The sequence below is a fragment of the Carassius gibelio genome, chromosome A6 (assembly GCF_023724105.1).
Source record: "Carassius gibelio isolate Cgi1373 ecotype wild population from Czech Republic chromosome A6, carGib1.2-hapl.c, whole genome shotgun sequence".
Classification (NCBI taxonomy): Eukaryota; Metazoa; Chordata; class Actinopteri; order Cypriniformes; family Cyprinidae; genus Carassius; species Carassius gibelio.
Genome location: NC_068376.1, coordinates 5796309 through 5816452, shown reverse-complemented (window position 1 = coordinate 5816452; position 20144 = coordinate 5796309). Strand labels below are relative to the sequence as shown.

The window sequence follows — 20144 nt, the reverse complement described above, 5'->3', positions numbered from 1 at the left end:
CCAGTGTTCGTTTAACTTAGATACTATTATAGTTTTATTTATTTATTTATTTTTCATATTAGCATAACAAGTTTGAGTAATTCTGTTGTTTTAGTCATTTTTAATATATCTATATGTAACTTCAAAATATTTTTTGGTTTAGTTTTAGTTGTTTTATTATATCAAGTAACACTAAATAAAAATGGGAAATGTCGACTTGGGGAATAGAATATCTTTAAAACAAATGTTTTCATATTATTTAATTTAATATTTATTTCAAGTAAGAATATTGTACTGTATGCTTTTAGTTTCACTTAACTATAATAACCCTGATTTCTACTCGCGTGTGTATGTGTGTGTAATGCAGTCCACGCATTAGCAAATCGTTGGAAATCTAACCTTGGAAAAAAAAACATCAAAACCTTTTAAGAGCCCGTTTTTTATTGAACAGATGAACTGAGGGTTATGTGAGTAGAGACCTCACGCGTGTGAAATCTTCCACCGGTCCGGTAGGAGTGCTATGTTAATTTGATTAGACACATTGAAAGCAAAGAGCAAGAAATCTTCTCGTGTGATTGGTGGACACCCGGGTATATAAAGGACGTAATTTCCTCATCCCGCCCTCTTTTCGCCGTGAGGTGCAGAACTCCATACGGCGTTGTCTCGTGGTGAGCAGAAATGTTATAATTCTGTCGTCTATTTGAGTCGTACTGTTTTGAATAAAGGTTAATTTTGCCAGTATTCATCAAAAATGTCAAATGTGAAGTTTCCGTGAGTTCTTTTAAAATCTGTGACTTGGGCCTGAGTCTCAACGGTTTATCTCGCACGAGAAGCGCGTGTACGGCTACAGTGAGTAGCGCGCGCGCAGTGGTCACTCGTAAGACTATTTAACATGAGTATTTTGGTTCACATCAAATGTCTACATCCCTTCTAAGATCTCTTATAGTTCATCGTGGAAATAAGTTCATAATTTCTTTAGTGAGTTAACGGTAACGTGTGGCATCTGACGTTATAAAGATGACTTGAAATCGGATAAGGCCTGCACACCGTTAAAGCCTCGCACTGATGTCGGTGTGAAGGTGTCGGAAGTGTGCTAAAGTGATTCAGCCGGGATTTCGCTAACACCAGTAGGGCTGATGCGTCCTATGACTGGGGTTTGATAGCAACCTGAGCTACATTCATCCTTCAAGCCAGAAATACTTGTCAATAATTTCTTGTCGACTAAGCCCCCTGTATGTGTTTCCTTCCAGCTCTCCCACTAAAGTCGTTACGCAGGGAAAGTGGTCACGATGTCCGGAGGTCTGGATGTCCTTCAGATGAAGGAGGAGGATGTGCTGAAGTTCCTGGCAGCTGGAACTCATCTGGGAGGAACCAACCTGGACTTCCAGATGGAGCAGTATGTCTACAAGAGAAAGAGTGACGGTAAGAAGTGCAAGAAGACAGGGGTGATGTGGCTGCGAAATGCCTTGCTGGTGCTTTGTTAATCCTTGTAGGTCACTAACTTACTGGGGTTTGTTAGGGAACTGCAGGTGGGTGAAAGTTCATTAAAAGCTGGATTAAATCATAAAATGAGAAACTAAAACCACTTCAATTGAAATAAAATGTAAAGAATGCTATATTGCTTAAGTTAAGCATTGTTCAGATTTTTGTATGCAATTTGTTTGCTCAGTGACCAATGAGAAGAAAATGGCATGTGACAAAGCATGCATCCTATTGGTTGGCCAGTTTTCATTGAGGTGTGATGGAAAAGATATCAGAATCCCTCTCTGTAAGAAAAGAAATGCTGATTTGACCGCATTCAGTTTTTGTGTCGGTCTGAAAAGTTATCAGCCAGTCATTAAAATTAATTTGTGATCACGACATGCACCAATGACCTCTTTATCCACATTTTCACCATTTAAACACATTTACTTACATTTATAAACCCATGGTTAATCAGACTTTTTAATAAGACTTTTTGACCAAAACAAAAGCTTGAGGGTTTAATGTTTAAAACAGTTTTCTAACTTGTTTATAAAACTAAAAATTAGGTTTTTTTTGATAATTGTAGTTAAAAATAGTAAATCACTGAAGTTCTTGATACATTGGACCCAAGTGTAAACGGCAGCACAAGATGTTTTATGAGATGAAATGTTTCTCACTGTGGTTTGACAATCAAAATTTTCTTTACAACTGTGGTTTGCACAAATGATAAATAAAAAAATAAAAACAAATGATAAATTAGTTTCATTTTTAATCAACACAAAGTTTACCTGCATGTCTTGTTCATGGTTTTCTAATGTCAGTTAATGCTCACATGTGAAATGTTAATTTATGGAAACGTTTAAAGTCAAGAAAATATTTTATCAAAAGTTTTTTTATCGTTTCGGATCCACTGATCCTATGTTTGCACTTCTGCAGGCGTGTACATAATCAACCTTAAGAAGACCTGGGAGAAACTGCTGTTGGCTGCTCGTGCCATTGTTGCCATTGAGAATCCAGCTGATGTTTGCGTTATCTCCTCCAGAAACACTGGCCAGGTGATTGACCCTCCATGACTAGTTAACGAAAGAGCTTTTTACCAGGCACATTATTAAAACCTGGCACTGCTGTCGGTGTTTGGGTGTCGGAAGTGTGCTAGAGTGACTTGGCCGGGATTTCGCTAACACCATGAGGGTTTTGCCCCATGACTGGGGTTTGATAGTAACCTGAGCCACAGTGTTTTTACTCATTCACTTGCACAGGATGTCTTTTGTTAACATGATGGTTGGTGATTTTAGTGATGTTAACAGTCACGGTTTGTTCTTGTCAGAGAGCTGTACTCAAGTTCGCCTCTGCAACTGGTGCAACCACCTTCGCTGGTCGTTTCACTCCTGGAACCTTCACCAATCAGATTCAGGCCGCTTTCAGGGAGCCCCGCCTCCTGATCGTGACAGATCCCCGTGCTGACCATCAGCCACTGACTGAAGCTTCTTACGTCAACATCCCAACCATTGCCCTCTGCAACACAGACTCCCCTCTGAGATACGTCGACATTGCCATCCCATGTAACAACAAGGTATGAATGAGAAACTAAACTGAAACTAAACTTTATGCAAGTGGTGTTTCTATGTGGTTTTAAGGTTTAAAATGTTGTTTTAGGGTCCCCACTCTGTGGGTTTGATGTGGTGGATGTTGGCTAGAGAAGTGCTGAGGTTGAGGGGCACCATTTCCAGGGAGCACCCATGGGAGGTCATGCCTGATCTGTACTTCTACAGAGATCCTGAGGAGGTACGATGCAGAATAATCTTGTATTGATCTCTCTTCTTGTTCACCGATTTGGAATCGCTCCGAGAATTTCACATTTGTGAATCCTGTGGGGAAAAATATGCATCTACCCTTTTTAAATCTAGACATGAGAAAACCGTTTGTATAGGTCATACAATTTAAAGAATGTATAGTTATGTATATGCACGGGTCACAATTCTTTTTTTTCTAAGTTGAAATTATATAAAATGTTTGTTAAATGATGAATCTTTGTCTGCCATTTAATAACCATTGAAGCTGATATGGCTAATTTAAATCCAACCAACCAATATTCAGAATCTGTTCCATATGGCTTTATTCCATCGCTGCTTTAATTGTTCAGAAGTGCTAATTGTCTTTCCACCTCTAGATTGAGAAGGAAGAGCAGGCTGCAGCTGAGAAGGCTGTTGGTAAGGAGGAGTTCCAGGGTGAATGGACGGCTCCTGTGCCTGACTTCACCCAGCCTGAGGTTGCTGACTGGTCTGAAGGTGTTCCAGTTCCTTCTGTGCCCATCCAGCAGTTTCCAGCTGGCATTGAGGGTAAACCGCTTCTAGTAGATTTATTTCCCCACATGCTATACATGCAGTACAATTTGGATAATTTTACAACTGAACATTTGAAATTCGTGTGAACTAATCCACTCTTCTGAACTTTAGCTCCTGCCAAAGCTGCACCAGCTGAGGTGTTTGCAGGTAAGGTTTTTCTGCTTGGTAGCATGAAATGCATAATACAAAATGAAGTGTGTAACATTTGGTGTAATTTTGTATTTCTCTCGTCATCAGAGGACTGGAGTGCTCAGCCTGCGACTGAGGATTGGTCTGCTGCTCCCACTGCTCAGGCCGGAGACTGGGGTGGCGCCACTGCAGACTGGTCTTGAGAGATGTTAACGGTGCTTGTCAAATCAATAAACTTGGTTGTTTAAAGTCTTGTTTCTGATATGGTTTTGTTTTAAACTGATTTCTGAATAAGCAATTAGGGTTAAAGTGTCTAATGTAGCATCTAGAATAGATTAAGTCCACCTCAGCTCCTGTAATTATTTTTAAATTAGCCTGATCGTAGACATTTGAGTGACTATGTTGGCTAGCAGCAATTCAATCTTTGGCCATTGAACCTGAAATTATAAAGTTTCGATTGACAGTTTTCAGCATTATTAGAGAGCGGCCATATTGTAATCAAAATAGTTTTCATAGTTTATTATTGATTAAATTTCAAAAGGCTAACGTTACGATTTCACTGATTGAACGCGAACGCTGAACATTCTAAGTCCAGTGCTGTGCTATTGGCCAGGGGAACAGTTATATTTCTACCAAATGCTCCACCTGCTGGCAGAGAATGAATGCGCATTTTCAATATAATTCTTGTTTTGTTCCGAATTCAGAACAATATGAAAATCGACCCATGTTTTTACCCTGCAGAAAAACAGAGCTATAAATGTGTACTGGTGGATCGATAAGAAGATAATGCATTGTAAAAATATAAACGGGAGTGTGCAATATGTATGTTCTGCGATAATATTGTTATTGTAGGTTTAATTATGTGCAATTTGATAGGAGTATATCGCGAAAGGCAAACCGAACTATAGAGTGCACGCATACATTAGAGCGCGTTCTTTCACTGAATGCATTAATCAGTCTATTAAAATGCTTTTGGAATTATCATATAATTTAAGATGGGGCCAGACAATGAATACTGATATAATTTCATTAGTTAATAAAACATGGAGATTTTTTTTTCTCCAAAAGCAAGCATGATTACAAATGTGATATAAATTTTATACATGCAGTTAATGTTAAGAGTTTACAGTTTAGACACCATATTTTCTCAAACAACAACAAAATCATTTCATTGCCTCTCTGAGCAACAGCTGTTTTATTGCCAAATGAATCCACCATTTAAATTATTTGGTTCATTCGTAATGAATTATTGTTAATAATTGTTTAAATAAATATATTAATTAATCCTTTTGACTTTAAAAGCTGAAATATAAAGATTATCATTTTATAAAACTTTGTTTTTGTGAAAACTTGTATCTGAACTGTAAATTCAGCTTTTTACAGTAATTTTATGGTACTTTATATGGTACTATAGACATTGCCCTACCCCGCTCATATGGTATTAATTTTATGTGTTCAGGTCTTAAAAAGTCTTAAATTTGATCTTAAAAATCCTGCAGGAACCCTGAAATTAAGACCTTTAAAAGTTAAATTCATAAAGTCACGACGTGGCTATTGTTGCATGCATATCAAAAAATTATCATCTCAGTATTTTGGTTTTCCAATTCATATATCTGAGCATTAAAACATTAAATCAGTGCACTATTTAATGGAAATATAAATCGAACCAAATTGAATATACCTGAATCAACAACAAACATCTGTCAATGGGGTATGAAAACTTGTTTTACCTTTGTACATTGATTTCTGTACACAGATATTTGTTCTTAGTAACGATATTTAATAATGCACTAGCCCTGCGAAATGACAAAAATACTGCAGAATATCACTTTTCCAGTGTGATAAGAAGGTAAAAATAGTTATGTATTTTAGCCTTAAGGTGTTTTTTTTAACTAAAAAGTGTTGCTAGAGACAACATTGTCTGCTCCATAGACATTTACATTTAAAGAACACCATAATTTCTTATTTCCATTTTATTCCTTAAAATCTCAAACCTCTGCCTGATTCAGATCTGCTTGTTTTAGCATTAGTGTCTTGTGCATGTGTATTATTATTTCTAGTATATACATATATAGTTGGTATTTAGGGTATAACGAAAACGTCCCACCCCAGATGGGACTCGAACCCACAATCCCTGGCTTAGGAGGCCAGTGCCTTATCCATTAGGCCACTGGGGCTTCAGACACCTGTTCGAGAAAGATTTACCTTGTTTTTATATTATTAATAAAAATACTAAAAACAAATCTAACTTTATATGTATTTCCTGTAGGCAAGCAAACTTTTAGATATTTCCTTTGATGTTTCTGTTATATTTCAACCATGTTTTGATTAAACACAAGGCAAAGCGCTGAGCATGAATCGCAACACATGGCGGTCTTCTGTCCTTGATCTGGTGGAAGAGTGGGTTGCTTAGCAACGTCGTGAAGCCGCGCCGCTAAACATGGCAGTGGAGATTAGCTAGAGAACTTTACACACAACACGACTAGCACATTATTCATTCACTGTGTTATTATTTATAATTTAATTTAATTCAGGAAGTAGGATCGTTTGTTTGTGTTCAAAATCTAGTGTAGATCAGATTAACATCTAGCACGCACACCCAAACACAGTCGCTTAGCAAGTTTGCTAGCTAGTACCGTTAAACTATCTGGCTAGTTCGCGTCATCTACAGAAATACTGCTCCTGGATTTATGCACATCTGAGTCGATGCTGTTTGTAGAACTAGTGATTTCTTTCATAGGCTTTCTGGGGGTCAGAGTGCTTGTAACTACTCGCTGGTCATTAAACAGTCCATGTTTCCAAAATACTGATGTCCATTTGTTTTATTTATAGATATGGAACACCGTGAAAACTACATACAAACAGAAACACAAAAATATAGTTTTACACACACATAACAATTCGAAGGACATCAATGCAAATAAAGAAATATACATAAATGAACACTTTTACCGTGTTGGCCTGGTTACCAGCAGTAGAATGGTGAAGAGCTCTAACAGGTGTATCTAAGTTTAAATCTCATCATTCAATTTGCAGCACTTCCAGGTTAAATCTAATCAGGAAGGTCACATGACCTTCAATTTAATAAAACTTAGCAGTACCACAAATTAAGCACATCAGAATTCATGCAATTGACACACATACACAATATTATATTTAAATTGTAAAGTCTTAAAAATACAAAAAAGGAGAAAACCCTGAGATTACAAATACCTCATACACAACCCATAAATGACCTATCAGTGTCAGCTACACTCCCACCAAATTACCCTTGATCTATTCAATAAACATAGAATGCAACAATTTGAATAATCAGTGGAAATTTCCAGGCATCAACACAATACATGAAAACAACTAACATGATTCTATCCCAACAATTCATTATTACACATTCTTCAGTTAAAATGAACAAATTGTTCACCATATCACATTGTTTTAATATTAAATGCAGTACACATCAACATGTGACCAAAATGCCAAGACCTACATGATATCAATACACCTGAATTTGAATAAAGTGATAAGGCAATTTAACTTTTAGTTAAATCACTGCTGCTGTTAACTCTAATCTTGGCATGGAGACAACTTGTGTGGGGACAACTCTCGCTTTCCCCGTGACTAAGGCACAATGTACCTTGGTACACTCACCAGCCTGAAAATAGGAGCACTGACCATAACCTTTACTACTTGCGTCAAAAAGGTGTTGAAACTCAGTTCTCAAGATCTTCCTGAAGTTTGAAGATGTTAAACCTATTGGTATCTGTACCTTTTCTAGATTAGACAAATCCTTCAACCAGCTCTCCCACCTTGATCTCAATTCAATGTGTAGTGGTTCATCCCAACTTATGCCCTTATGACACATCTCTTGCAGCACCTTCTTACCGGATATGATGAATGGAGCCAAGAACCCCAATGTATCATAAATGGAAGCCACAATGGAAAGAATACCACGTTGTGTGGCAGGTTTCTCATCAAGCACAGAATTAAAGGTAAAGGCGTCATTCTCCACATCCCACCTTACTCCCAGAACATTCTTAACTGGAAGATAATCATTATGGAAATCCACATTTTCCACCTCAACAGCACGGTCACTCTCACTGATGGACGCAAGCACTTTTCTATTGTTGGAAACAAATTTGTGAAGGTGTAGTTTTCCTTTAGCACACCGAGCCTGAGCTTCTTCCACCAGCCTAATTGCCAGCTCAACGGATTCCAGACTTATGAGACTATCATCTATATAGAAATTATTTATGATGAAACTAGCAGCTAAAGGATACTCCCTCTCAATGCTGGCGAGATACTTCAGGCCATAATTGGCGCAACCTGGGGAGGATGATGCTCCAAAGAGATGTACTTTCATTCGATATTCTCTGGGCTCTATGTTTAGATCACCATTTAACCACCACAGAAAACGCAGGTAATCCTGATCTTCCCTAATGACATGAAATCTATTAAACATTTTCTCAATGTCACACATGACAGCAATTTGATGTTTGCGGAAGCGACAAAGCACTCCAGTCAACCCATTGGTAAGATCGGGCCCAGTCAATAGATAGTCATTCAAAGCGGTACCTTTAAACGTGTCCGTACAATCGAAGACTACCCTGATCTTATTTGGCTTCTTTGGGTGATAAACACCTTGGTGTGGAATATAACACAAATTTCCCATATCTAGTCTCTCATCAGATATTTCTGCATCCCCATCTCTTAAGACACCTTCCATAAACATCCTGTAATCACATTTGAATTGAGGATCCTTGTCCAATTTCCTTTTAAGATGCTTCAGTCGTACTAATGCAAGCTTCTTATTATTTGGAAGTTGGGGACTAGTTTTAAAGGGAAGGGGCATCTCAAGATGGCCACATTCATTATGATAAACGCCTTCCTTTAGAACCTGCAGAAACTGAACATCGTCCTGAGATATGCTCTTTTCTCCTAACCAACTATCTACCAAATCCAGCTCAAGGGCTCTAACAGCAGCAGGTGTCACAAGGGGAAGCTCCCTGACTGATATGCGGTGACATATACTAGTCACATCCTTGGAGTTCACACCATTTGGAGTACCTCCTATGATGCTCCAGCCCAGGTCGGTCTTAATGGCATAAGGCTCTTCATCACCTCCATTGATGACCTGTCGAGGTGCCAATGCTCTGGAGCAATCATAGCCAATCAAAAGACCTACTCCACAATCCATTAGTGCAGGCATTTCATCAGCAATGACTTCTAGATGTCTCCACCTTTTAGCAGTCTCACAGGTGGGAATATGGGTGCGCTCAAAAGGAATGAAATCCCTTGTATAAACGGGAGGCAGGTAGATAGAGCTATCTAAAGAAAACCCTCTCACTCGAAGTCCACAGACTCTTTGACTTTCTACAATGGAGTCTTTTCCCATCATCGTGGAAAGCTTTAGTTTTACTGGTTCCATTGATGCCCGCAAACTTTCACACACTTCCTGATCAATAAATGTGTGACTACTTTGAGTGTCTAATAAGGCATAAACAAGGATTTCAGACTCTGAGCCAGAAGACAGCCATACTGGAACAATCATTGATGTTGTACCACCTTCTCCTCCATTCACACAGCATGATAGAGAGGATGTACTCACTTCAGCCTGCAAAACCTTCTGTGAATGTAACTCATTTACTGGCTGACGATCTTCATGCAAAAGAGTTGGGTGGCGCTTCTTACATACAGCACATATGGACCGATTTCTACAATCTTTGGAGCCATGTCCCCTTCTTAAGCATGCAAAGCACAACTTATTCCCCCTAACAAACAGTCTCCTTTCCTCCACAGGCTCTTCCATTAATTTTTGACAGTCATGAACTGAATGACTCTCTCCACAGAACAAACATTTAACTAAAGTTGTGCCATGCACCAGTGTGCTCTTCAAATTACTAGACTCTTTAGTCTTGCGGTCAATAATATTGCTGGTATTACCCATAGCACATGCTGCATCTAAATCGTTCACCGTGGTTGCCAACGTATTTACTCTTAAACGCTTGATCTCCTTGAAGGGCTTTTCTTCACAGATCTTCAATGCATACAACGATGACACAGGATTGCACGCTATGCGTGCTTCCTTTGAGACAAATGAAGCAAACTCACTAAAGCTTGGATAATCTTTATCTTGATCTAGCTGTTTTGTGACATAACGGTTCCACCTACTCGTCACCCAGTTGGGAAGCTTGACTAGTATCTTCTGATTCTCTTCGCAATCATTCAACACCTGAAGACCCTTGATGTGCGGCATAGCATCACTACATGATTGCAAGAAGTCACTGAACTTTCTTAGCTTAACGTACTCTGATGCACCAATCTTAGGCCACCTATTTAGTTTCTCTCTAAAGGCACGTTGCGCCACAAAGGAGTGACCATATCTAGCATTTAACTTCTCCCAGGCTTGCTGATAGGCTTGTTCATCTTTCCTATAAAAACTACCTTTCAAAACTGATCTTGCTTCACCATCAATATACTTTTGCAAATAGAACAGCCTGTCTGCTGAATTCAGACACCGTCTCTCTATAAGAGCCTTAAAGGTTGTGCTCCACTCTATAAACTTAAGTGGGTCACCAAAAAATACAAAAGGTTCTGGAACGGGAAGTCGAGATAGGGCCATTGACTCTTGCAATGCCTGTACTACGGATACCTCACCTTTTGTGACTTGCGGACTCAAACTTGATGTATTAGGAACTAGGGGACTGGGGTTGCTCACATCACTACATGCTGAACCACACTGCTGACTTCTTACTCTTAACTCCTCCTCAGTATACACTCGAAGCCTTGCTTCCATAACCTCAATGTCTCTAAGATTTTCAAGCTTCTTCAATCGCTGCCTTTGTGCATCAATGTCAGCCTCCATTTCCATTTCTGCTTTCTTTGCAGCTAACAACGCGGCAGTCTCTGCTCTTCTAGCGGAAATGCTTGCAGACTCTGAAGAGGGTTTAGAGTGATTACTAAAAACTGTGGCTCTAGAAACTGTGGATCCGTATATGGACCTAGCATACTCACAGTCCAACAACACACGCAATCTTGCCTTCTCAGCTTCAGCATCGAACTCCATGCCATCCTCCACTAAACGTACATTCATTATTTTAATCAAGTCTGCAGTCACAGCTGAACATGCATCTATTTTTCTTCTAATTTCTTGACTTGGTACTGCTTGGAGTCGCATGCTATCATATAGGCCTTTCAATTCAGATTCTTTCTTCTCAACCCCATCCATCATGTCACACAAATCACTTTCAGAACACTCCTGTTTTAACTTTAAACGAACCTCTCTGACATGGATCTTCCAACTATTATATGCAGATATGAACTTGCTTTCCCTTTGGACCAGTTCTTGTGCTTTTAACTCCTGCATCTTTGGTGCTAAATGTTTATCACGGGAAGATTTCCTAATTTCATTGGTCTTTAATAAAGTAGAATTAAGCTCTTTAAGTCTTGCCTCAGATTTTTCAGTACATGTGGTACATGATTCATGTCGATTTCTCACAACACACTCATTAACTTGTAATGGAGATTCATTTTGCTCTGCTAAATCACCCTGAACTGACATTTTCGCTCTTAAAAATGTAACACTTTAAACAACAATACAACACATAATAAAATAACAGTCAATAACAGTGAAACTCTTAAATAGAGTAATGCCACTTAAATGTTACTTTAAACACTATTTCAATTAAGCAAATTTAGAACCAATTGTCACTAGGACATTTCTTTCTTACATAGTTCTCTAATTATAGGCAGCTTTGTCTTGTAACAATTTTATTTTAACTTCTAAAACCATCCATTTACCAAAGATAACATTTAATATTTTATAGTCTGACCTGCTGATGCACGGATGAATCAGGTTGCGTGAGAAAGTCCTCCATCGGGATGTATCACAACTGTACGTAAAACCCGCAACAAACCACCGCGGGAAGACGCATAGTTGCACGCTGAAACTTGCAACAATCAGTCCTACGAAATGATGCACCAGCTGCACGATGAACCCAGTTTGCAACACTCAAGGATCCAGGAATACCGCACTAGAATCGCGCGCCGAAGACAGCCGCCTCTATCACCGCAGGAAGCAGCCAACCACTCAGAAAGACCCAGACGCGAGAAGCCGCACGCTGAAGCCGAAGTAAACTTTGGTGGAATGGAATTAGGTCACGTTTTCACTGTAACTACTCGCTGGTCATTAAACAGTCCATGTTTCCAAAATACTGATGTCCATTTGTTTTATTTATAGATATGGAACACCGTGAAAACTACATACAAACAGAAACACAAAAATATAGTTTTACACACACATAACAATTCGAAGGACATCAATGCAAATAAAGAAATATACATAAATGAACACTTTTACCGTGTTGGCCTGGTTACCAGCAGTAGAATGGTGAAGAGCTCTAACAGGTGTATCTAAGTTTAAATCTCATCATTCAATTTGCAGCACTTCCAGGTTAAATCTAATCAGGAAGGTCACATGACCTTCAATTTAATAAAACTTAGCAGTACCACAAATTAAGCACATCAGAATTCATGCAATTGACACACATACACAATATTATATTTAAATTGTAAAGTCTTAAAAATACAAAAAAGGAGAAAACCCTGAGATTACAAATACCTCATACACAACCCATAAATGACCTATCAGTGTCAGCTACAGTGCTAGTAAAATGAGCGGCTAACTGTAGGCTAGTTTCAGGATTGTGTTCGTGGACAGTAAAGCACCATCACCATGGTGAGTATCACAATATATGATATCTGCTAGTTCTGCTTAGTTATTAAGTTCATAATCAAATGTTAAGAGCAAGCAAGGAAGCATAATTGTGCTTATATTAAATTTTACTTGTTACTTTTGCTGTTGTCATGAGTATTACGTTTCGAACTGTACCTTGTAGCATTTATTTATTCCTAGTTTTAATTATTATTAACAAACTAAATTTATTTTAGGGCTCCTTTGTTATTGCAGTAGCTGGCTAACCATGTAAAATAGACTCTACTAATATTAGTCAACCTCCCTATTTGTTCTCTATAAAAATAATTACCATCCAATAGTACAGCTAATGCTGCACATTGTTGGATAAGATAGTACTTTAATGATCTCCTGAGAAATGTAGACATTCCAGCAGTAAAGATCACAGTCACAGGAAAATACCTTTTAAGAACAAACAGGAGACAAAATGTAAATACAATGCAAAAAAAAAAAAAAAAATACAGTAAGTAAACAAGTCTAATGAAATCAAATATAAGACTTATCTAAAATGAAGGCATATTTTTATTTAAAAACAGCGATGCATTTAACTGATCAAAAGTGACTGTAAAGACATTGATAATGTTACAAAAAAATCATATTTCAATTTCAAATAAATGCTGTTCTTTTGCACTTTTTGTGCATCAAAGTATCAATAAAAGTATGGAGCAGCAGGGCTGTTTTCAACGTTTATAATAAATATTTATTGGCATATTATAATCATGTGACACTGAAGACTGGAGCAATGATGCTGAAAATTCAACTTCACCCTAACACAGGAATAAATTACATTTGAAATATATATTCAAATTGAAAAACCTTGATCATATTTAACTATTTTTCATTTCATTTCGACAAAATAAATGCAGACAAAGGGATTCCTTTCAAAAATATTATATAATAATAACCAATGATGTGCACAATATACATGCTTAGGATACAATAAAAAGATTGGGATGCTCCCTGGAATGTTTTGTTCTAAATGAGAGGATGAAAAGATATGTACATGAATAATTACAAACCAGAGTAAACATGTATGTACATGTACGTATTATGAAATAATAGAATGTTGTCTGAACTATTGTAAATACTGATAGCAGCAAACTCCTGTTTCTGTTCTGAAGCTCTTGTCTCGGATGAAGCCAGCAGTGGCAGGTGAAGCATCCACCAGCTCGAATGAAAAGAAAAGGAAAAATAAAACGAAAAAGATCCCAAGGCTTGAGGATTATCTAAACCAAAGAGACTATCTGGGAGCCCTGACCGTATTAGAGGTACAAGCACATGAGACCTCCGATTACATCTCTGTGATATTAGCATGAAGTTGCTTCAAACTCTGTGATTTCAGTTTCAGCGTAATGGCGGGGTGTCCGTGGAGCACGCAGACCTTTGGATTGGCTTCTGCGCCTTTCATTTGGGAGACCACAAGAGAGCAATGGAGGTTAGTAAAAGAGATGCTGGATCCAGTCAGTTTCTGCTTGATCAGGGAATAAATCATATTTAAAGAGCGAGGGTGTGCTACATTACGGCTGATTGTTTTTTTGTTTGTCATTTGTTTTATGTAACACGAACAATTCTTACTTGTTACATATATTCAGGAGTACAAAGCTCTCACCTTGAGGCCGGAGTGTCCTGTGGAAGTTTGGGTATATCTGGGCTGTTCGCTCTTTTTCCTGGGGCTTTATAAAGAGGCAGAGGAGGCTGCATTAAAAGGTTGTCTTCACATACTATATAAACTGTTCTGTAAGATGTTTTAGAAAGAAGTCTCTCGTGCTCACCAAGGTTGTATTTTTGTAATATAAAATACAGGGAAATCTTTAATATTATAACAATTTCAAACAACTGTTTTCTGTTAGAATATTTTAAAATGTAAAGTATTCCCGTAAAGCCAAAGCTGATTTTTATCATCATTACTCCAGTCTTCAGTGTCACATGATCCTTCAGAAATCATTCTAATATGCTGCTTTGGTGCTTAAGTTACATTTCTTCTTATTGTTATCAATGTTGAAAGCAGTGCTACATAATTTATTTTTATAGAAGCAATGATACAACAGGATTGTTTTACAAAAGGACATTTCCGAAGAGCAGCATTTATTAGAAAAGTATACGTTTTTGCAGCACACCATCCAAAAATGATAACATGCTGTCTGTTTCAGGGCCAAAAACTCAGCTTCAGAATCGCCTACTCTTTCATTTAGCTCATAAAGTGAGTTTTTCCCGATGTTTCATGCCCTGCTTAACATTATTATGCTGGTGCATCAGCTGATAATAACATGATGTCCTTTGTTTTTCACTCTGAAGTTCAGTGATGAAAAGAAGCTGATGGGTTTCCATCAGAACCTGGAGGACGTGACCGAGGACCAGCTGAGCTTGGCATCCATTCACTACATGCGCTCTCATTACCAAGAGGCCATCGATATCTACAAACGCATCTTACTGCAGAACAGGTGCTTCAGAACCCACACCACCTACTGCATCACGATCGCATCAACCTATGAACCAGAACCTCTGAGTACCATTACAATGCATTTCTACAATAATAGAAATAAATTAGAATTGGACTTAAACATTTTTGCATTTAATTCTGTCTTTTATGTATGTAAAGTCAACACATTCAGCACAACAGAAATATTGACAAATGATTTGTCTCTCTTCAATTCTACAGAGACTTTCTTGCCCTGAATGTGTATGTGGCTCTGTGTTACTATAAGCTGGATTACTATGACGTGTCACAGGAAGTGTTGGCCGTGTATCTGCAGAGTATTCCTGACTCCACCATCGCCCTTAACCTCAAAGCCTGCAACCACTTCAGACTCTACAATGGCAAAGCTGCTGAGGTCAGTTGTACTACTACTACTGTTTTCTAATATACAAGATGAAGGTTGATGATTATGATCCTAAAAACAACATGAATTACACTACTGTTTAAAAGTATGGCAAGATTTTTTTAAAGTATCTTATGCTCACCAAGGCTTCGTTTATTTGTTCAGATATACAGTAAAAACAGTAATAGAGTGAAATATATTTAGAAATGTCATTTATTCTTGTGATGCAAAGCTGCATTTTCAGCATCATTCCTCCAGTCTTCAGTGTCACATGATCCTTCAGAAATCATTCTAATATGCTGCTTTGCTGTTGTAGTGCCATTTAATATTTTAATTGAGACTGTGATAAAAATAATAATTTTCTGGATTTATTGGAATTTTTATGTGTGACAATGCAAATGTATTTCCTGTCACTGTCACTTTTAATCAATAGAATTTAAAGAATGTACTAGCACCAAACATGTGTATGGTAGGGTATTTCTGGGTGAAACAGTAAAATAACATAGCTCTTTATTTTATCCATTCGGGATTGGGATTAAATTGGATTATGAATTTGTTGGTATGAAATGTGATAATGTAAAAACAATGTTATCAGATAAAACATTAACAGACTAATTTGTGCACCATAACAGCTGGTACATTTATTAAGAAAGTAAATACATTTAGGTAAAATGCATGAGTGTGAGAAAATGGTTCTTTAATGAACCTTTTCTTTTTCGTCTCTCTTGACTCTTTAGACGGAGTTGAAGAACCTGATAGATATCTCTTCCAGCTCATTTCAGTTTGCTAAAGAGCTCATTCAGCATAATCTGGTTGTGTTTCGTGGGGGTGAGGGGGCCCTGCAGGTTTTACCTCCTCTGATTGACGTCATCTCAGAGGCCAGACTCAATCTGGTCATCTACTATCTCAGACAAGGTATGTCGATCAGGCGTGGGCTCTTGTTTTAGCAGATACAGGGAGACTGGCTTATCAGGTTGGTTATTAACTTTGTCATCTCACATTTAGATGACATTCAGGAGGCCTACAAACTCATCAAAGACCTTGAGCCCACCACACCCCAGGTATTTAGTTCTTTCTTTTTATTCTTATGTGTGTTTAGTAACTGAAAGTGACAGTGCTTTATCTGCTGGTGTGTGCTGTGATATGAATGAACTGACAATTCTAAACTAATCAAATATTTTCCACCATATGGCCCCATTTTCCATAATCCAGTCCATTGTCATAATACATTTTGGGTCCAGTGATAACGTTTTATCCTCTGGTGTCATTCACAGGAATATATTCTGAAGGGGGTGGTGAATGCTGCTTTGGGACAAGATATTGGATCGGTTCGTGAGGTTTATTTAAATCAGATAGCAGTATTTCCTCTCAAACTCCATTTCTCAGCAAAGCCTTCGCACATGTTTCCCAAATCATTGTGGTCTTATCTCATTAAATGTTTGTCTGTTTTTACAGAGGGACCATTTAAAAATCGCCCAGCAGTTCTTCCAGTTGGTTGGAGGCTCAGCCAGTGAATGCGGTAATATCATTGTTTAGTCGAACAATAACAGTATTAGCGCTGGTTCAGCAGCCGGGCTCCTGTGCTGTATGGAAGGGAGCCAGTGACAGAGTTTGTTTTCTTGACACAAACTATACATCATCCTAGACTGAAAACATGGCAACTATGTCCTTTTGTATTTTACTGCAAAATGTAACTTTCACCTAACATGGTTATTTTATAAATTATTTTTATAAATATTTTTAATTAAAGTTATTTGTGCCCCTAATGCAGGATTGCAAAATCATAATTTTGAAAGCTAAATAGGCCATTTGTGTGATTCATATAGTTCCACTGAGTGCTGGAAGTGTTCATTTACACGTGAGCAGGTGATGTTTTCAGTGTCTCAAAGCGGATCAGTTTGCAGTAAGTGCTGCTCCGCACAAACTTCATCTTCCCAAATGTGCAATGAGAATCAGTTGTCAACAAAAGAGAAGCTTTGAGGTCTCCCCTTTTATTTTTGTTTTCTGCAGAAATAAAAGCTCAGCGGTTTAATGTTTGACAGGAGAGAAATTAGGACAACCATGAATGTTAGTATTGCCATTTTACTATTGTTCTGTAAAATAAAATAAAAAGATATATACTGTGTGTGTGTGTGTGTGTGTGTGAACAAACAAATTGTAGTTTCCACAAGAGTCACCAGTTGACTGGCAATTAGCTTTATTTACTCACCAAAGATTTTTTTTCATTGCTAGGCACTTGTCGAGTGTTCATTTTGTACCTGTTTTTCTACATAGCACATGAATAAAATGTAGGTTTTGTACATTAGCATGGCTGAAGATGCATTTTCCTTTGCCCTGGACATGTACAACACATTTAACAATCTATTTTCTGTTGTCTTTTTTCTTATAAGACACAATACCGGGCAGGCAGTGTATGGCCTCTTGTTTCTTCCTGCTGAAACAGTTTGAGGATGTGCTTATATATCTCAACTCAGTCAAGGTAATGCACATATCAGAGAGTTTGGACTAAAAGCAGAAGCATTAAAACATCAACATCAAACAGCTATCTTGTATCCCTGTAGAGTTACTTCTACAACGACGACACATTCAACTTTAACTACGCTCAGGCCAAGGCTGCCCTTGGAAACTACAGGGAGGCTGAAGAGGTACAGAGCAACCGTGGTTCAGAAAAGTGATTTAGGAACCATCTGCAAGTAGTGTGACTAAATCTGAATTGAATGTGAACAGGTGTTCCTGCTCATCCAGAATGAGAAGATCAAGAATGATTACGTTTACCTGAGCTGGTTGTCACGCTGCTGTAGGTTCTCCTATATCTCTTTGAAAGTTTTGAACCATGGCCAATGGGCAAGTTCAATTCATTTTCGCATTTAATGAAGATGAATGACTTGAATAGTTTTTCAGTAGTTTTTCAAAATTTTGCATAGTAGGTTCTTTTACATGTCAACTCTTCTTGATTAGTCATTTCTTTAGATGCATGGAGCACTAGTTCTCTGATGTCATCCTCCCTCCTCTGTTCTAGACATCATGAATCAGAAGGCTCGACAGGCCTGGGAGCTCTATCTCAGACTGGAAACCTCATCTGATCCTTTCAGCCTTCTGCAGCTCATCGCAAACGACTGCTACAAGGTGCAATATAATGATTGTAATTTAGCCAGCCATGACTGTAAACAGACTTTCATTCATAGCCATAATGCATAAAGCCATAGCCATAATGCATAACGCATTTACCAATGCTGATTCTTCAGTCAGAGGTTTTTGGCTGTTGTTTCTACAGCGCTGTTTATGCTTGCTGAGTCCCCCCACAAGGTTTTCTTCTGCAGTTCTCAATAGATTATTTCTAATTATTCTGTGAGCTCTTTTCAGATGGGACAGTTCTATTATGCAGCTAAAGCATTTGATGCTCTAGAGAGACTGGATCAAAACCCTGAGTACTGGGAGGGGAAGCGTGGAGCATGTGTCGGGATCTTCCAGCTCATCCTGGCAGGCCGAGAGTCCAGGTATGAACCAATGACATGTCTGAGGAATGAGGTGTTAAATGCTACATTGATCCCAGTAAACCCTGACATATGAAATAATAGTCATAAAAATCACAAATGGAAACGTTTATTGAACCTTCAGACAAAATATTATTAAAAAATATCATTTGTGTTTTTTCTGGAGAATCATATTTGATACATCAGGCTTCTATGGCTTATATAGTATGATATAGTGAGAACGTGGAAGTCACACTCAAGGAGGAAAAAAAAGCAAAAATATGCAAGATTTTACAACAAAAAGACACGTGTACCACAAACTGAAGGTGGACAGTTTTAGAGTTATACATTTTTACTTGCTTAAAGAGTACAAAACTGTTAATCAGACAATGAAGGCATGTGGTAAACTGTGTACAACATTTTTTTCAGCAAAGTTGTGATCATATTTAGAGACCTTAGAAATTTGTGTATCAAATATGAGACAGTAGGCTACAGAGTTATAACAGACTGCTGTAGCTCACCAATTTCTTTTTTTTTAATCAAGAGAATGAGTTTTTGACCTCTGCTCATGTTTTCTATATTTATATTTTCTTTTCTTTTTTTCAGAGAGACACTGAAGGAGGTTTTGCCGATGTTGAGAAGCACTGGCAACCCACAAGTTGAGTACATCATCCGCATCATGAAGAAATGGGCCAAAGACAACAGAGTGGCTCTCTGATCGCATTTACAAAGCAGCTCACACACTGCAGGAGTTCTTCATGGACATTTATGTTTTTGTAAATGTTTTTTTTTTTTTTGTATGGTATCCTTATGCTTGTTTATCTGTCAACAAAATATGAGTACAACAGTTCAGATGCATCTTAGAAAGAAAAAAAAACCTTCTTGTGCTCTTATATAGTTAAAATATATGCAGCCACACTATAACATTTACTTAGTATTTATTACATTATATATATTTTTTTATATTTGCATATTTGTAATATATGCATGTCAATTAATGTTTCTGCGAAATGGACAGTGCAACAAATAAAGTTTATATGTTTCCAAACTTGAGCCTTCATTTTTTGTCTTGGGAACAATAAATGTCTGCTAGTTTTTTAATTTGATAGGTTTTATAAAATTATAGAGTGTTATGAAGATTCATCTGTTTGAAGAGTTATCTAGCTTTGGCATGATTTTTGTACAC

General features: G+C 37.8%; 2 protein-coding genes and 3 non-coding genes across 8 annotated transcripts; 4 read left to right on the top strand and 1 right to left on the bottom strand.

Annotated features, from left to right (window-relative positions):
- Positions 1–487: 487 nt before the first annotated feature.
- On the top strand, positions 488–4166 carry LOC128016136 (40S ribosomal protein SA). The gene is made up of 8 exons (XM_052600566.1): positions 488–647; positions 1230–1401; positions 2380–2498; positions 2771–3016; positions 3100–3228; positions 3614–3782; positions 3900–3935; positions 4026–4166. The coding sequence occupies exons 2-8, from the start codon at positions 1269–1271 to the stop codon at positions 4118–4120; spliced, it is 927 nt and encodes a 308-aa protein (XP_052456526.1). The 5' UTR covers positions 488–647; positions 1230–1268; the 3' UTR covers positions 4121–4166.
- Positions 1018–1159, top strand: LOC128016263 (small nucleolar RNA SNORA62/SNORA6 family). Its single transcript, XR_008184117.1, has one exon. It is a non-coding gene; the product is annotated as a small nucleolar RNA SNORA62/SNORA6 family (small nucleolar RNA).
- Positions 2541–2679, top strand: LOC128016262 (small nucleolar RNA SNORA62/SNORA6 family). Its single transcript, XR_008184116.1, has one exon. It is a non-coding gene; the product is annotated as a small nucleolar RNA SNORA62/SNORA6 family (small nucleolar RNA).
- Positions 4167–6021: 1855 nt separating the features above from the next.
- trnar-ccu (transfer RNA arginine (anticodon CCU)) lies at positions 6022–6094 on the bottom strand. The gene has a single exon. It is a non-coding gene; the product is annotated as a tRNA-Arg (tRNA).
- A 6405-nt stretch (positions 6095–12499) lies between these two features.
- Positions 12500–20006, top strand: LOC128016124 (intraflagellar transport protein 56). 4 transcript variants are annotated; one of them, XM_052600535.1, is made up of 17 exons: positions 12500–12651; positions 13788–13934; positions 14009–14101; positions 14259–14373; positions 14817–14866; positions 14962–15107; positions 15326–15497; positions 16223–16400; positions 16491–16546; positions 16760–16813; positions 16941–17004; positions 17876–17964; positions 18047–18130; positions 18213–18282; positions 18505–18611; positions 18849–18982; positions 19565–20006. In XM_052600535.1, exons 1-17 carry the CDS (start codon positions 12649–12651, stop codon positions 19674–19676), a joined length of 1674 nt encoding a protein of 557 aa, XP_052456495.1. In that variant the 5' UTR covers positions 12500–12648; the 3' UTR covers positions 19677–20006. The 4 variants fall into 4 exon arrangements, 3 of the variants coding, with proteins under 3 accessions (XP_052456495.1, XP_052456497.1, XP_052456496.1); XR_008184077.1 differs by lacking the exons at positions 18047–18130; positions 18213–18282; positions 18505–18611; positions 18849–18982; positions 19565–20006 and adding exons at positions 17312–17388; positions 17496–17552; XM_052600537.1 differs by lacking the exons at positions 18047–18130; positions 18213–18282; positions 18505–18611; positions 18849–18982; positions 19565–20006 and adding an exon at positions 17312–17388 and having other exon boundaries at positions 17876–17951.
- The last annotated feature ends 138 nt before the right edge of the window (positions 20007–20144 follow it).

What these genes read in the sequence shown, in the direction of transcription:
- LOC128016136 (XM_052600566.1), top strand. Translation starts at nt 1,269, where the DNA reads ATGTCCGGAGGTCTGGATGTCCTTCAGATGAAGGAGGAGGATGTGCTG. An exon ending in CTACAAGAGAAAGAGTGACG is followed by an intron (nt 1,402 to 2,379) that starts GTAAGAAGTGCA and finishes GCACTTCTGCAG; the next exon opens with GCGTGTACATAATCAACCTT. An exon ending in ACCAGCTGAGGTGTTTGCAG is followed by an intron (nt 3,936 to 4,025) that starts GTAAGGTTTTTC and finishes TCTCGTCATCAG; the next exon opens with AGGACTGGAGTGCTCAGCCT.
- LOC128016124 (XM_052600535.1), top strand. An exon ending in TTGAGCCCACCACACCCCAG is followed by an intron (nt 16,547 to 16,759) that starts GTATTTAGTTCT and finishes TGTCATTCACAG; the next exon opens with GAATATATTCTGAAGGGGGT. An exon ending in AGGCTCAGCCAGTGAATGCG is followed by an intron (nt 17,005 to 17,875) that starts GTAATATCATTG and finishes TTTTCTTATAAG; the next exon opens with ACACAATACCGGGCAGGCAG.